The following is a 15,584-nucleotide window of genomic DNA, read 5'->3' as shown; positions in this document are numbered from 1 at the left end:
CCTTAAACAAGCAAAACATTTTTAATTTTTTAGAGTTTTTCTTTAATTTTATTGGTTTTTGACTTCAAGCTTTCTACTTATTTTTGTGAAATACAAAGATTTGATGAACTGATTTGAAATTTTTTGACAATTTTTAATTTAAATAAAAATATAAAACGAAAAATATTCGCTTCACCACACATTGTTTGCAAGAGTCAAAGCACCCATGCGAAGGTTCTTCAAATTTGGTAATCACAAGTCAATTGGGCCTGAAAACATTCGACAAACGAATGCACAGCATGTTATGTAATAATGTGCATAACTTTTGAATAATATAAATAAGGACAAATCAGTGGAGTCACAAAAATATGAGCACATTTTGCGAAACAAATGTACACTCCGGCATAACCATTAAATATGATTTCTATATTCCGCACACACACGTGCAGAGGCATACTATTTTCGTGTGTTGGCAAACGTCCTTCGAATATGAGTATTCTCTTATTTATGTGAAAATATTTGATTATGTGCGATTGATCATCAATTCTTAGCTGCTCCTTTGATTGTTGATTTATTTATTTGCGCATAACAATATGCCATCTGTATGCATGTGAACAAATGTGAGTGTGCATGTATATATGTGGATATGTGTTCTTATCCATGCATGAATATACAATAACAGAATTGTCAGTCAATCGACAACTCTTCAACAAAATACGCAGAAATTCGTAGCATACTTCTATGCGCAAATCATAGCTATATGTATAACTAAAATCGATGTGGCAGCGGCAGGCAGCTACTGCCTACAAGTACATATGCAGCAGCTCAGAAGTTTACAACAACTCGTAGTTTGATTGAATTGAAAGTTTCAGCTTCAGCGATTGCTTCGATTGAGTACATTCTCATCTTTGCATATCAGCTCTGCCACATAACGGTAGTAGTGCGCAAGTAGCAGATTATATTGCATGGCAAAATATTCAGATATTAAATAATTTCGAAACTTTGTTGAAAAGATCAATCATTTTATCTAATTAAGTACAAAACTATACTTTTCTGTCAATGACGGGTATCTAACCTAATAGAGTTACATTTTATCTACAATAAAAATGATTACAGTGCTAGCCTTATAATTGGAGTTTATTGCGTATTTTGTTCTATTTTATGTGCTTGTGAGTATAAGCTTCCCAGACGAGGGAAACAATTTCCATAGACTTGAAACACTTTTAGTCATCTTTCTCAGTTAAACCCCATTTTTATGAAATTGCAGTAAAATAATAAAATGAACAAACGATGGTTATCTACTAAAGACAATGAGATAACTGGTCCCAGTAATCATGCAAAAAAATAAAAACATTCCAGTCTAGTTCAGTATGCTTGCTGTTTAGGAAACAGGAAACAGTAACTGATCGGAAATTCACTAATATATTTCATAATTTTCAATTTTGACTAATAGCCTTTGCTTTGAGACATCTCTTAAGATATATACCATTTCTTTATAAATCTTCAAAGTAATTAATATTACTAATCTGAAGGGAAATAAAATGTGAAGGCAAAATGCTGCCAAAAAATATTGTTCAACTGAACCTGCAGTGCTGTATTGTCTGAAATCGCTAAAATAAAAGCAGGAAATTTAGCTCCATCCATATACTTTTTAATTTAAAAGTTCATTATCAAAGCAGTTTATACTGTTTTTGAGATGATTATCGTGTGGTGGTGCACTATGAACTCCTTCCGTCAGGCCAAACTGTGAACAAAGGATAGAATTCTTGCGTTACGCGTCGTTTGTCTCATGCTATTTGCCTGAAATGGCCGGAATTATGAGCACAGATCTTGGCTCCTTCATTACAATAGTACAGCATATCATACTATATTAGTTCTTCGCGACTTTCATGGCAAAATCTCGACTCCTACCAGCGCATTCTCCTTATTTGGCTCCGTGCGACTTCTGGCTATTCAACAAACTCAAAAGATCAATGCGCGCTGGTGGCGTTTTTCCGTGATTGAGGAGATAAAATCCGAGTAAAAGAAGGCTCTTAGGCTATACCGGAAAAAGATTATTCCAACTGATTCCAGAACTGAAAAAAATGTTGACAAAATTGCATTTTATCGGACGGGGATTATTTTAAAAGAGATGAAACTAATTTGGAAGAATAAATAATGTATTCATATTTAATAAACAAATTCATCTAACAATTGAATTGGGTCTAAATGTATGACGTTTATTCAAAAATGTCTTCATCTTTGTTTTACTTGTCTAGAGTCACAAAGGACTTGTGTCTCAACTCAATATATGTATGTAGGTCAATACAATTTGTCTACGATCCCAAAGCTTATTATTTTAAAACCCAAAATTTTAAATTTTTCTAAAAGTATTTAATTGGAAAAATGTTTATTTTTTACTAAATGTTTCCTTACAACTTTTAGGATTAAACAATAGCTGACTTGTGAAGAAAAAATCTCTGAACATACATATGTACATAAAAATAAAATTCAGATTTTATTTTGACATATATGGAGTCGATTCAAAGAAAATAGCACCAGAAAATCCGAATTGACATAAAATTCGTGGCTGTCCTAGACATTTTTACTATTATTATTTATGGTAGATTGCTGAGTTTTAATTCACAGTTTTTTTTATTTTCTTTCCAGGCTTAATTCGAAATTATGGAAATGTAATTGCTACTAGAAATTTCATCATCATCATTTTTGAAGACTCATTGCAAGCAAATAAAAATATGAAGTGAGAATTAAAAACAAAAGTAAAGATAAAAGTGAAAATTATCTTCAAAAAATTTAAAGTTATAAAATTTGTATTCGGTGCGCTAGGTCTTCAGTATCATATAGGAAATAATAATTAAACGCTATTACAGTAAAACGAATTCAGTGAATTAATAATCAACTGTTCCATGCATAAACACAAAAACATAAAAACATATCTGAAAAGAAAATACTCTCCATCGTATTGACTAATCGAATACAAAAAAATTCAAAATTCACTTCATTGATCACAATCAAAACGTTTTGAAATAAGAACAACATGCAAACACAATTCAATCGACCGACAGGCATACACACACACGCAAAGTAAAACAAAACACTAAAGAATATACTTGCGATCAGACTCCGGCGGCGGAGCCGCGGAAACGACCCTGAAGGAGTAAAAGGAGCACTAGATCCTACGATAACGGAGACGACGACGATAAAGTCAGTGACGAAGCCGAAGGCGAGTGTGTAAATACACCAACAAATCCTTGTATATAACGAGCAATGTCAATGCGAGTGCTTAATACAACAACAAAACTTAAAACAACACGAGTTTAGATAATGTGACCAAGAGCACAAACAACCTGATAAATAAAAAACTAAAATTGTTAAAAACAAATTCATAGCTTCTTGAATATCGAAAAAGGAGCAGCAACCTTGGTTGTAAATTTAAGCATTCTCAAAGATATCGGAATTCAACATTATCAAAATAGTTTAATATTCAACCAATCTAGTCGTTTAAAACAACAAAATTTACCTACATAATTTAACAAACAGTTGACGCAACATTTGCCTGCAACATGTTGCTAGCCAAACGAAGAACACCATCTAGGATGGTGGTCCACAACAGAGTTATCGGCATGCTGTTGGCAGTGTTGCTGACTTTGGTGTGCAGCACACCCGCAGAAGCAGCGATAGGTAAGTCACAATATTTTTATTCAGTGTTGTATTGTATTTTAAACTTGGTAACCATTTTAATAACGCGAGAAATAAATTATGTATCAAAAGATACTGTTATGATATTTTGATTACGAGCAAATAACCAGTTAATTTTTGTATATTTTAAAAAGAAAAATTGAATTATGTCGCTCCTATAGTAATTTAGGTAAAGAGTAAAAGCCTAGAAAATAATAATTTATACGACAGCTTATTCCACCATGAACAGGGTTATATCCAATCAAGAACAGTTATTTTCACTGTTTTGAATTAGCAATATTTAACACGTTGTCATTTTTTTGGGCGATTTCGAATTACGTAGTTCATTTGGCAACAGAATTTTGAGACGCCATGAGCGTATGAATGTTACCAATCAAAAAGTCAGTTTTCGCCTAAGTCGTGGTTTATATGACTTCTTCTAGTCACTATGCTCCAACCGGAGTTTGAAGAAATACTATATATAGAGTCAAGTTCTGAAAATCGCGCGACTTCATTTAATTTAGAATTTAAGTTCGAAAAATCAGATTTCTTTTCTTGAGATAGTTTCTTGTTGCTTGAGGTTTGTTCCAAGCGCATATAAAGAGATACAGCCACGCTTAGTTCAATAAAATTGGCAGCAAGTCTTAGGTTTTTCACAGAATGTTCGTATCAACGTTGAGTTTTAAAAGATACCGATATTGCTCTGGGTGGAAGCACAGTATCAAACAATTTATCCGAAGTGGATTCCAGAAAATCAAAACTTCCTTTGTACAAAAATTGGGAATCCCATTAGTGATGGTACTCATTTAGTGCTGGTAAAACACTTTGTGTGTTTTTAAATCTAATTTTACCTCTCTAATTTCACTGCCTTAAATTTAAAGTTTTGTGATTTTATTATGAAAATGCGAGCGGTGATTTGTACACAGGAGACAATATTAGACCTAGGATACTCGTGGTCTTTTCCCAATTATCCTTTGTGAAAAATCTGCAAACTTGAATTTTTGAGTTTTCCTCTTAAAGTTTCTTTTAAATCGTTCACATATAAACAGAAGTGCGGAAATTTGTTTATTTTTGTTTTATTTTAATACATACTTATATTAAGATAAATATTAAGTAAATTATTGCTGAATACGAAACCTATTTTCATATATGTACAACTCCTATAAGGAAAATTTAGTTTGTTTACGAAATCATTTCTTCTTTGTCGCTTTCTTAGAATAATATATTATTTATATGTATTATATGGCATTACTGAGCTCATTTATAGAATTGACTGTTCCCCAACTAACTAAAGAATATCTAGAGTTGTGGTTGTTAAACCAGTTGTCGAGAAGTACTCGTATGCATATACTTTCGCATTCAAACTATACATAGAGTATTCGGCTTTAGTGGTCTACAAAGTACTCTGATAAAGCCAAATATAAGTGAAAAGCACACGAGGGCTCGACCTAACTTCACGTATTTTCATCAATAAATAATACTATTTTCCTCCGCCGTTTAGAAAGCTCAACCACTCGAGTGTACACACAATTACATATGTAGTTATTCATTACTGTTCTCTGATCTGTGTATGCAAGTGGATACGTCTAGATAAACATACACAAGTAAATGTAGAAATGCTCTGCAAAGAAGACAAAAATTAAAAGGTTTGTTTCATAACTGCTAACTATTATTAGCTATCATAGCTTCAGCTAGAAAGGCGTTTCTTAACCGAAAAAAACCAACAGAAACTAGCAGAGAAGAGCATATATTCCTGCTATTTTCTGCAGATTTTTTTCGTTATTTCGTTCGTTGGGAGAGTAACTGTCAATCTTCTGCTTCCAGATAGCAAGCAGCTTCTTGCAGTTAAGAGACAAAGTTAGAGATATATTTCGAAACAAAAAACAAATAATATTTACTTTGCAACTGTTCAGATAGAACATGTGTATTATCATTTAAATTAGGTAAGCAGGTCTATGCACCTTTTACGAATTCATACGAATTCGGTCAGCTAATGAGCTCAGCAGCAAGAAAATTAAAATTGCAGAAAACATGCAACACAGTCACTGTCAACGGCTACGTGCTCCGCCTTTCTCGTATTAGATCATAGGCAACTTTTGTAACATATATGTACGAGTATGCAATTGTATATATTTTCAAAATTATTAGATCATAAAATTTCGTAGAATTCTACATGACTGGCGAGCTAGCAACTGCATACTTTGCCATATAAATTTAAATGCATACACGCAGCTAAAAATAAATATTAAACAATTTGAAATTAGAAAAGGTCCAAAAGAAAGACCGAGTGCAGAAACATACTGACGCTGCAAACACAAATATGCAACTCAAGGGACTTTTTTTTTAATATTTTAAAAGCAGTGTTTAATTTTTAAGCATACATATAGTATTCACTCTCAGCTAAATTAGTATTTACTTTCATGTACTTCTGTCAATTGGAACACATGTATCTGACATTCCTTAGGATGGGGGAGCGGCGGGTGGTGAGCGCTTGTTTGGCAAAGCGGCCAATACGCGACTATTAATGTTTCTATTTCAAGCGAAATGCCAACAGACACAAACAGGGTAAATAAAGAATAACAATTACAAACACACACTTCTCTATGGCTACCCGGCAAAAAATTCGCAAGTTCGGGATTAGTTAGCGATTAGTCGCAAGAGAACATGCCATCATTTTGATATATTTCTTTAGAACAAACTGTGCTTTTTGTTCGAACATAAAGAGAATAACTATACCATTTTGCGTTCGAAAGGCTCTGAGGGACTAGTAGACTCTTTTGGTTCTAGTTTTAGCATTGTTCAACTCCCATATAAGATATTCGCTTCCACCTAATTAATACCTGAATGTATCCTAAATGTATGAGTTGATGAATTCATACATACCCAATTTTTATAGAGAATAATGCAGGTATACTCTCGTTGAGATCACGCACACAATATTTGGCCGGGTTGGATTTGTAGGTGTGTTTTTACACCTTTGTTCACTCGCAACGTTGCGTATTTAGCTATCCGCAATTAGATGATGCATTTCATTAGCGCATTATCTTAAGCATATTGGCAAAAAGCAAAAGCGCGAAATGAGCATTGCTGGTGAAGAAGGGAATAATCGACAAATTGGAAACGGGAAACATATTTTACTGCAAGTATTTATTATAAATAGATTGGAGAATTTCGTATCTCTGAGTTGGCTTACCCGCGGCGAAGGATTATGTTTAATCACAGAAATGTGCAAGGATTTGGGAAAACAAAACCAAAACGAGAAATTATAATTATAGCTTCTGAGTGAAGAAGAAGCTTAGCTCTTTGAAGCTTTTGAAATCGGTGTCGAAAGCTCAATATCACACTTTTATAACGTTACCACTTTTAAGTATTATATTTGGTTACTGATTAAAATATTTCACATTTTTTAACCGAACTCAAAAATTGTATTCCTAAAAATACAAAAACACGTCACTCATCAAAATTCATTTCACTGATATGGTTAAAAATGAACGCAAATGAAGCTTAAACAGACTGACTGAAAATGAAGTTTAAAGTATTTTCAGTCTCCAACCATCTTCCTAATGCGAAATTTTGTTGCATGAGTCTTTTGAACGCATAAGTTTTCATTATTTCCATGTAAATATTAGCCTGCAAAATAACGAGTAACACATACATACGCCCCAAAGTAGCAGTAATTACAGTGGAAAATAACGAAAAAACGAAATCTTCTTTTCCATAATAACTAGTCAAGAAAAAAGCCGGCATTAGTGCCACATAAAAATAAAGCAAGAGAATTGTTAAAGGAAGTAGCTCAAAAAGTGTCCTTCAAGCTCGTAATTTCTGGCATTTATTTTTGTAGTGAAGACCTTTTGTTGTTGCAGTAAAGACTTTTTTCTAGTTCAGACTTTATTTCATCCAACAGAGCTTTCCAGCTTGTCGCCTAACCGGCTGTCGTGCAGTTTTTCTACACTTGTAGCAGCAAGTGTTCACTGATTTTTTGCTTTTCTCGTTCATTAGCATTTTTACATGCCACCCTTTATGCAACTTTCACACACCCTACCTTAACGCATGCACTGTTTTGCTATTCAACGCTGTATGGCAACAACATTTGCTGCTATGCGCATGTTAGCTATACTTTTTAATATCTTTTTAGGTTTTTTTGTGAATTTACTGTTGTTGTCTTAATTTGGCTTGTCTAACAACAGCCATAGTTGCCAGCGCCGCCCTGACGACAGCACGAAGGCGTCGAAAAAATCGCCGCAACGCTCTTCCAGCCTGCTCCCTTAGTATATACTTTGAACATGCACCTCGTCACTTGCGACTTTCGTGTCTTTTCGTTCTTTTTGAACAGAACTTTGTCAACATTTACCGTAGCATTTTTTACAAACATTTTCTGTGTCAAACACACATATAAATACCTAACACAAGTGGGCTTATGTGCAGGTTTATATAGTGTGGTCTTACTATCGTTGTTCGCGAGCACGTTTTTTTTTGTTGTGTTTTGTTTTGTGGTCAGTTTATTTTTCTGCGTTTTCACTCTGTGTCTGTCATTGTCAACTTCAGCAGCAGTCGCAAAGCGACAGCAACAATAAAGCACGCGACAACTAGCCTAGCAAATAACAGCAACCATTTCGTGCACTACATTGGTGTGAACAATTTTTGGAACAACAACAAAAGTGCATAAATAAAATATGTTTTAAGACCGCGGGCCATCCACTGCAGCAAACAAAAAAGTATTACTCATACGCCATGGCTGACCACATCTGTTCGTGTACCCAAACTCACACGCATATATATATAAACTGGTTTGCTTTTCAGTAACGGCCGTACGCCATTAACTGTGCTTTTCGCTCCGCTCCCCCGTCTCTCACTCGTTTCTCTATTTTTCCGCATTCTCCTGGCTGCACTTCATTTTTCTTCTCTGCTTTTTCGTGATTTCGCAAGCGTGCTGCTCAGCGCGGCTTTAAGCGCAGATTACGCCATTGCACTCTGTCGGCATTAATGTGCGGTTGCCAGCCACATCGGCAGTGCGCGACGCGTGCAAGTAAATTAATTTGCAGACGAAATTCTGCTCATTTGTTGCACTGACGTCAACAAAGGCTGCAACAGCAACATCAGCTACTTTTGGGTGCTGTTACCGCCGACGCAGCAGCTGCGCTCAATTGACTCGCGTGTGTGTGATGGTGTGGCGGCTTAAGTAAGCCCGTGTTGAATGCTGCGGCTTGGAGTGAAGATTTTGCAACATTTTCACGCTGTGACCCAAGCAAAAGCTTTTAACAAATTCGCGCCAAGTAGTGCAATTGCTCAACGAGCGCGAGGCGTGCGAAAAGAAAATGCACACATTTCAACAATGTATACGCTTGTGCAACATCCAAGCAAATAGCTGCGCGGAAAGCTTTTTAAAATAAATAGGAAAACTTTCTCTTATATTAAAGGCATTATTAATTTGCGCGTATTTGCTTGGAGAATGCAAAACCAAACGTTTCAACTTTCCCAACATAAATACAAACTGAAATAAATGAGTAAATGACGATGTGAAGAAACTGTGGATGTTATTGCTTACTTAAAATACGCCTGGTGACTACTCGTAAAGATCCTCTGGTAGGGTAATGGCTAGATCAATGTGCGATTTTTTTTATGTCTTTTCCTAACAGAATTTTATTTATATATATATATATATTCTTATCTGATAAAGTTATTTGCTATCGCCCTTACTAAGAAGTAAATTTTCAATAAGTTTCTACATACTCTGTATAGTGAAAGGAGAAGAGAAGGAAGGATCCCACTTTAAAGAAGTATCAAAGATGACGCACTGCAAAAGGAAGCCGGTCTGGGAGAATCAAAGATTAGAATTTAACAGTTGCAAATATTTTATAAAACTCACAGAAGTTAATACAAGGTGCGTTCCAAAGTAAACAGGACTTTTTGAATCTAGCGCCCCCTGGTGGCGCCATCAATATGTTGACTAGTGCGTTAGAATCTGCTATCTTTATTGATTGTTCAGTGAGAATTTGAAGTTATTGCGTTTTAAGTGTCAGTATGTTTGTGTTATTGGTAAAACTTTTAGCGAAACGTTTCAATTGATGAAACAAGTTTATGGCGATGATTGCCTATCCCGTAGCAGAGTGCACGAGTGGTTTCAACGTTTTGAAAGTGGTCGTGAAGACATAAATGACGATCAACAAGTGGGCTCACCAGAAATTCCATCGAAACTGTGCGTGAGTTCATCAAAAATCAGCCTAAATCATCATTGAAATTCATGGAAATGGAATTGAACATCTCCACAACATCGATTTATCGCATTTTGACCGAAAATTTGGGCTTACGAAAGGTGTGTGCACGGTTTTGTTCCGCACAAATCGACTGACGACCAAAAATTGCTCAGAATCCAACATTGGAAGGACGATTAATTGACCAAAAAACCCATTTTAACCATTAACCACTCCCCGTTTTCACCTGATATGGCACAGAGTTCGATCTTATTTACGTGAGTACCCGCCTGTGAAGGCCTAACCTCACGGTGCTTTCTATTTCTAGAAGCACGTAGATCAATAAAATGCGTTGATCAGCGCCCCAAAGCATAAATACGCACTCATACCTTGGAGAACCAAAGTATGAATGCATTCAGCACTTATACCTTGGTTCCAATTGGTTCGGGTGGATAGGGACACCCTAGCCGCCTTGGTCGGGTACGAGGTCGACCTAAAACCTCTGCCGTACTCTGGGTCCGGCACCCGGCCGCAATGCGACTCCACATTGGACTAAATGCCCTGCCTGCATTTAGGTACAAACCACAGCCACCACGAATCTCCATAAAGGGCCAAACCCAATGAGCAGATTGGAGTTACCTCCAAGGGCTAACTGCTCCCCGTGCTACGAGGTTAAAGTCTCTGGTGAGACCTTGTAGCTTTTGCTACTACCAGTTGAGTCCCCAAAAACTCAATGACTGGTTGCATTTGTCGGAGTCACAAATGCTTTATATTATGCAAATCATATGAAGCTTAGAATTTGACTTCAAGCTGAATATTGTAGCACTATTCTGGCTTTAGACCATGCTGACATTCAAACCAAGACCTGTAAATGTCAGACACAGTGCATGTGGATTTTAGTCGCCTCTTACGACAGACATGCCTTACCACGGGTATATTCTATCCCAAAAAAATTCCACCTTCATAGACCAGAAGATTTTAGAATTTTTAAATGACATCTAAAATATTTAAATAAATTAAATTGCTCAAGCAACGAAAACATTTAGTTGATGAGAGTCTATGAAATGAGAGTGTCAAAGAGAGTGCTATATCAATCAAAACTATTCAATATTTCATTGTAGAATCCCTAACTATGTATAGTATATAAATATATTTACTTATGCTTACGAAAGATTACTATCTTGAGTTCCTATCCAAATAATAATTACAGGTTTCTACATAATATAATATTACTAGGGGATCCGGACATTTTATACTATTATTCATATAATAAACTATTCAATAAAGTGAAAATTTGATTTTCGAATAAAGACGAAAAAGTTTTTGTCGGTATAAGAATCCAAATGATTGTACTTGAGATTTAATTTTGAATATGTTCATACAAATAAATTTCATTTGAAAAAATAACGAATTTAAGGCTGCTTTCTCAATGTCTGGTTACCAGTCTTTCTGTCCAGTTAATAGAGTTTTCCGCTTAATAGATTGTACTTAATAAACATCTACAATGTGCATGGTTAATGGAGATGTCCGCTTAATAGGGCGTCCCATTTAATAGAGCTTTCACTATATTCTTTATTTATGATATGTTTTTACTATCCTGTCTTCTAAGTTGGTTTGAACTGGGCACATTGTGTTAAATTTTACTAAAATCGGTTCACTAGTTTAGGGATCCATCGCGGACAACCAACGTGACATATATATATAAAGATATATTCTTAAGTAGAGAGAGAGAGGCTGGAAACTACTCGTACTAGAAAATTTCAGAAGGAATTGAACATGGTTAGTTATACTCCTCCGTGGGACATCATTTTTTTTATTATTTATCGACTACCAAGCTCGAGAATTCAGCAAATTTAAGACTGGTCACACGGACCCACGGTGACGTTTAAGAAATACTGCTTCATACATTTTTGTACAATTTCGCAATGCTTTCGAAGCTTTCGAAGCTGGTAGATAATTAATTTCTTAAAGATATGCAACGTAACACAAATTGCATGTCCAAAGAGAAAAATTTACTTACATACATATAAATTGATGTATATAAGTATGTATTTATACTGCCACGGCATTCCTAAGCATCGATACCCTTCTGCGGAATGGAAAATATTTCAAATAATATTATATTAATTACCTAAAACCAGACTTTAGAGACCGTACAAATAGTCGTGCAGCAGAGTCATCACGTGACCATTAACACAGAAACATTTATAGGAGGCACATATACGTAGGTATTTCAACACTTCATTATAATTCATGCGCAAAATCGGCTTCAATTTTAATGGCGGCGTTCACAAACCGCTCCTGCAGCACCTTTCACCATTTTTGTCCTTCATTAGTTAGCAGTTTAGGTGAACAAATTCGTGAATTTGTCTCAACTCATAAATAGCTGAGCATGCATAAATTATGCATTAATTTTAAATGGTTAGACATTTTTGCCGCCGAAACACGTGCGTCCACTCACAACGCATCATTTATATTTTTACCGCTCTGGACCTCTGCAGGGCGCTAAGCAGGAAGCGGCCCTAATGTTTACACATTTTCATAATTATATTGCAGATTATATAAAATCGCATTTTTGTTGCTTGATTGGCAGTTGGATTTTCAATTTGCTAAAGTGTGAATTTTAGTGGAACATTTGACTTTAATTGCAGGAGATAAATATCTACGGTTGTGGTGTGGTTTGCAAAATGTATGGTATGAATGTGCATTGTATAAGCTAATGTTATTTTGTCCAAATGGGAGCTTGAATTAGACTGGTTTGCAACTAATTTATTTTGACCAACTTTCCCCAATACTTTATTTTGCTTTGTTATACACTTGCAACATGTTGCTACAGACTATAATAGAAAACTTATAAGATGCCATAACTAAGCAGTTAAGCCTGTAATTTAGTACAAAGGATTGCATTTGAAAGGATAACCTGGGGCCAAAAATTTTGAAAAAAGAGGCGTGGTCTCACCCTCTAATTGGTTTAAGGTACATATCTTCTAAACTACTAAAACTACAATCACCAAAATCGCTTAGAAAAAATCTTTTAAGAACTACCACCGACAGTTTGTTAAAAGCTACTGAAGATAATGTGTGATAAGATAATCCAATAACTAAATAAATACAATTTTCCATCGCTTTATAGACGCAGGTGTCAAAGTTGGATCGGAAGTAAAATTTACATTGTTATACAACTAATTGAGTCTACAACGTATAATATAACTTAATGAAATCAAGGAGTGGCATATGTGGTCTGAACATTTTGAAAAAGTGGGCATCGCTCCGTCCCCCAATAAGTTTAATGTATATATATTCTAACCCAATAAGGCTTTATCACCCAAATTTACACAAAACACATTTTTGTAACTGTTTTAATGATAGTGTAAAAATAGGCAAAGTCGTATGATAACCCTACTCATTCCTGATAAAACGCTTTTCTTAAAAACTACTCAAAAATGCGATCAATCAATGATTTAATGTAAATGTGGATTGGTGAAAGTATGTGAGTTACTTTAATGAAACCCAAAGCGCATATAAAAAGTTTTTAGGTACTGACTTAAGGACATAAAATTGGTGAATTGGTATAATTTTCACTTTGATTGTGATCGCTTCACAATGGGTGAACATGAACCCTGTCGCAGCATTTTCCAATATTGCCAACATCTGAAGGTAGTTAGCCGTATGAAATCTTCCGTTACAGCCGAACTTGACCCTTCCTTACATCTCTTTATTTATGTTTATGTGCACATACGTAGGTTGACTTTCACATTTCGGGATTTTGCAACCCTAGTACTATTAAATAAAATAATCGGTTGCCGGTAGCCGAAATAACTCTGCTCGAAAAAAGTTTCCTTCGAATCAGTTGTTATTTTATTTTTAGCTATTTTTTTAGTTTAACCATTTTTATATAACAGATCTACGAAGGCAGTACTCGAATTACAGTTTAAAGAAACAATATAGTGTTATTCTCCACTATATACTTTCCCAAATATGTTTCATTCACTAAACCCGTTCGACGGTACAATAAAATTTCATCATTTTTTCGTGAAACTATAGATTTTTCCATTGCAGCAAATATGGACTTCAAGTCTTATTAAAAGCGACCTCTGGACTATGAACGATTGTCCACATTGCTTTCGCAACGTTTTAGACTGCCAATCTGGAATATACAAACAAGAGGCCTTACTCTCGTTCCGCTTTTCATCATTCTTTATTACAAGGTGCGTTCCAAAGTAAACAGGACAAATGGTTTTTTCGGCAAAATCAATTTACTTTATTCAAAATAGTCTCCTTCTGCTTCAATACAACTTTTTGCACGGTCCAAAAGCGTGTCGAACGAGTGTTTTAGCTCGTTGGCCGGAATGGCGGCCAGTATGCCGATGCCGAACGCTTTCCTTTCATGAACAAATGCATTTTTTCGAAAAAAAAGTCGCACTGCGCCATATCAGGTGAATACGGTGAGTAGTTAATGTTTAAAATGTGATTTTTGGTCAATTAATCGTGCTTCGAATGTTGGATTCTGAGCAATTTTTGGTCGTCAGTCAATTTGTGCGGAACAAACCGTGCACACAGGGTGTAAATGTTCGGTCAAAATGCGATAAATCGATGTTTTGGAGATGTTCAATTCCATTTCCATGAATTTCAATGATGATGTCGGCTGATTTTTGATGAATTCAATCACAGTTTCGATGGAATTTCCGGTGATCACAGATTTTGATTGTCCTATATGTTGATCGTCATATATGTCTCCACGACCACTTTATAAACGTTGAAACCACTCGTGCACTGTGCTACAGGATAGGCAATAATCGCCATAAAATTGTTTCATCAATTGAAACGTTTCAGTAAAAGTTTCACCAATTTTAAAACAAAATTTAATGTTGGCTCTTTGTTCGAAGCTCATTTTCGCACCGATAACACAAACATACTGACATTTAAAACGCAATAACTTCACTTCCAATGGACGAAATGTCATGAAATTCTCACTACACAATCGATAAGGATAGCAGATTCAAACGCACCTGTCGACATATAGATGGCGCCACCAGGGGGTGCTAAATTCAAGAAGTCCTGTTTACTCTGGAAGGCACTTTGTATATAGAATGCTGATTGTAGCTCAGAAAGTTGATTCTAACCGTTATTTTATCTTGTATAATGATTGTAAATATTATTTTTTGGTTAAAGAAACATTTTACATTAAAGAAACATACAGATCTGTCATTTACAGAAGTATTAAAAAAACATAAAGTCTTATAAGAATTCACCAAACTATAATCGAATTTTAACGTTCATGAAATCGAAGTATCTGAACGGACTAGTTATGGTCGCCAACTTATGAGAATGACGCCAGTTTCGAAACATGGAACCCGCTACATGCATAATACACGAACTAGCCACATTTACAGAAAATTAAAATTTTGCATATTCGCACTATAGATCATATCCTGTCAAGCGTGTTTAGCGCATTATTTACAATTTATTCATTGTTTGCTAAATGTGTTCCACTTTACGTCATCTTTTTTCGTTTCTCTTGTTGTTGCTGTTGTTGCGCTGTAAAACAGCTGCATTCCTGATGAGTTTGTGGTGGAGTTGTGAAATTCTGTTTTGCGGTTGCCGTTAAATGTAAACGCTTGCATTGTTGCAAATTTGGCCAATGATGCAAAATTAAATAGCAATGAATTTTAATTATTGGTTTTATAATGAATGTAAATTTTAATGAGACCTGAAAATTTCGCGCCATCAACGGAC

General features: G+C 35.3%; 1 protein-coding gene and 1 long non-coding RNA gene across 13 annotated transcripts in view; one reads left to right on the top strand and one right to left on the bottom strand.

The window, feature by feature from the left end:
* LOC126762269 (hemicentin-1) overlaps nt 1-15,584 on the top strand; it is a 545,135-nt gene that overhangs the window by 369,699 nt on the left and 159,852 nt on the right. For all 10 annotated transcript variants that reach the window (XR_007667437.1, XM_050478903.1, XM_050478904.1 and 7 more), the window contains exon 2: nt 2,629-3,660. Coding sequence is in view for 9 of the 10 variants with exons in the window: in XM_050478903.1 (XP_050334860.1) it covers nt 3,543-3,660 (118 nt within the window). In the remaining variant the exon portion in view is untranslated. The remainder of the gene's footprint in view (nt 1-2,628; nt 3,661-15,584) is intronic.
* LOC126762391 (uncharacterized) overlaps nt 1-15,584 on the bottom strand; it is a 67,270-nt gene that overhangs the window by 47,485 nt on the left and 4,201 nt on the right. The window lies entirely within an intron of this gene.

This window comes from Bactrocera neohumeralis, chromosome 6 (assembly GCF_024586455.1).
Source record: "Bactrocera neohumeralis isolate Rockhampton chromosome 6, APGP_CSIRO_Bneo_wtdbg2-racon-allhic-juicebox.fasta_v2, whole genome shotgun sequence".
Taxonomy (NCBI): Eukaryota; Metazoa; Arthropoda; class Insecta; order Diptera; family Tephritidae; genus Bactrocera; species Bactrocera neohumeralis.
The sequence above is the reverse complement of the archived record's forward strand: the minus strand, read 5'-3'. Positions and strand labels throughout refer to the sequence as shown.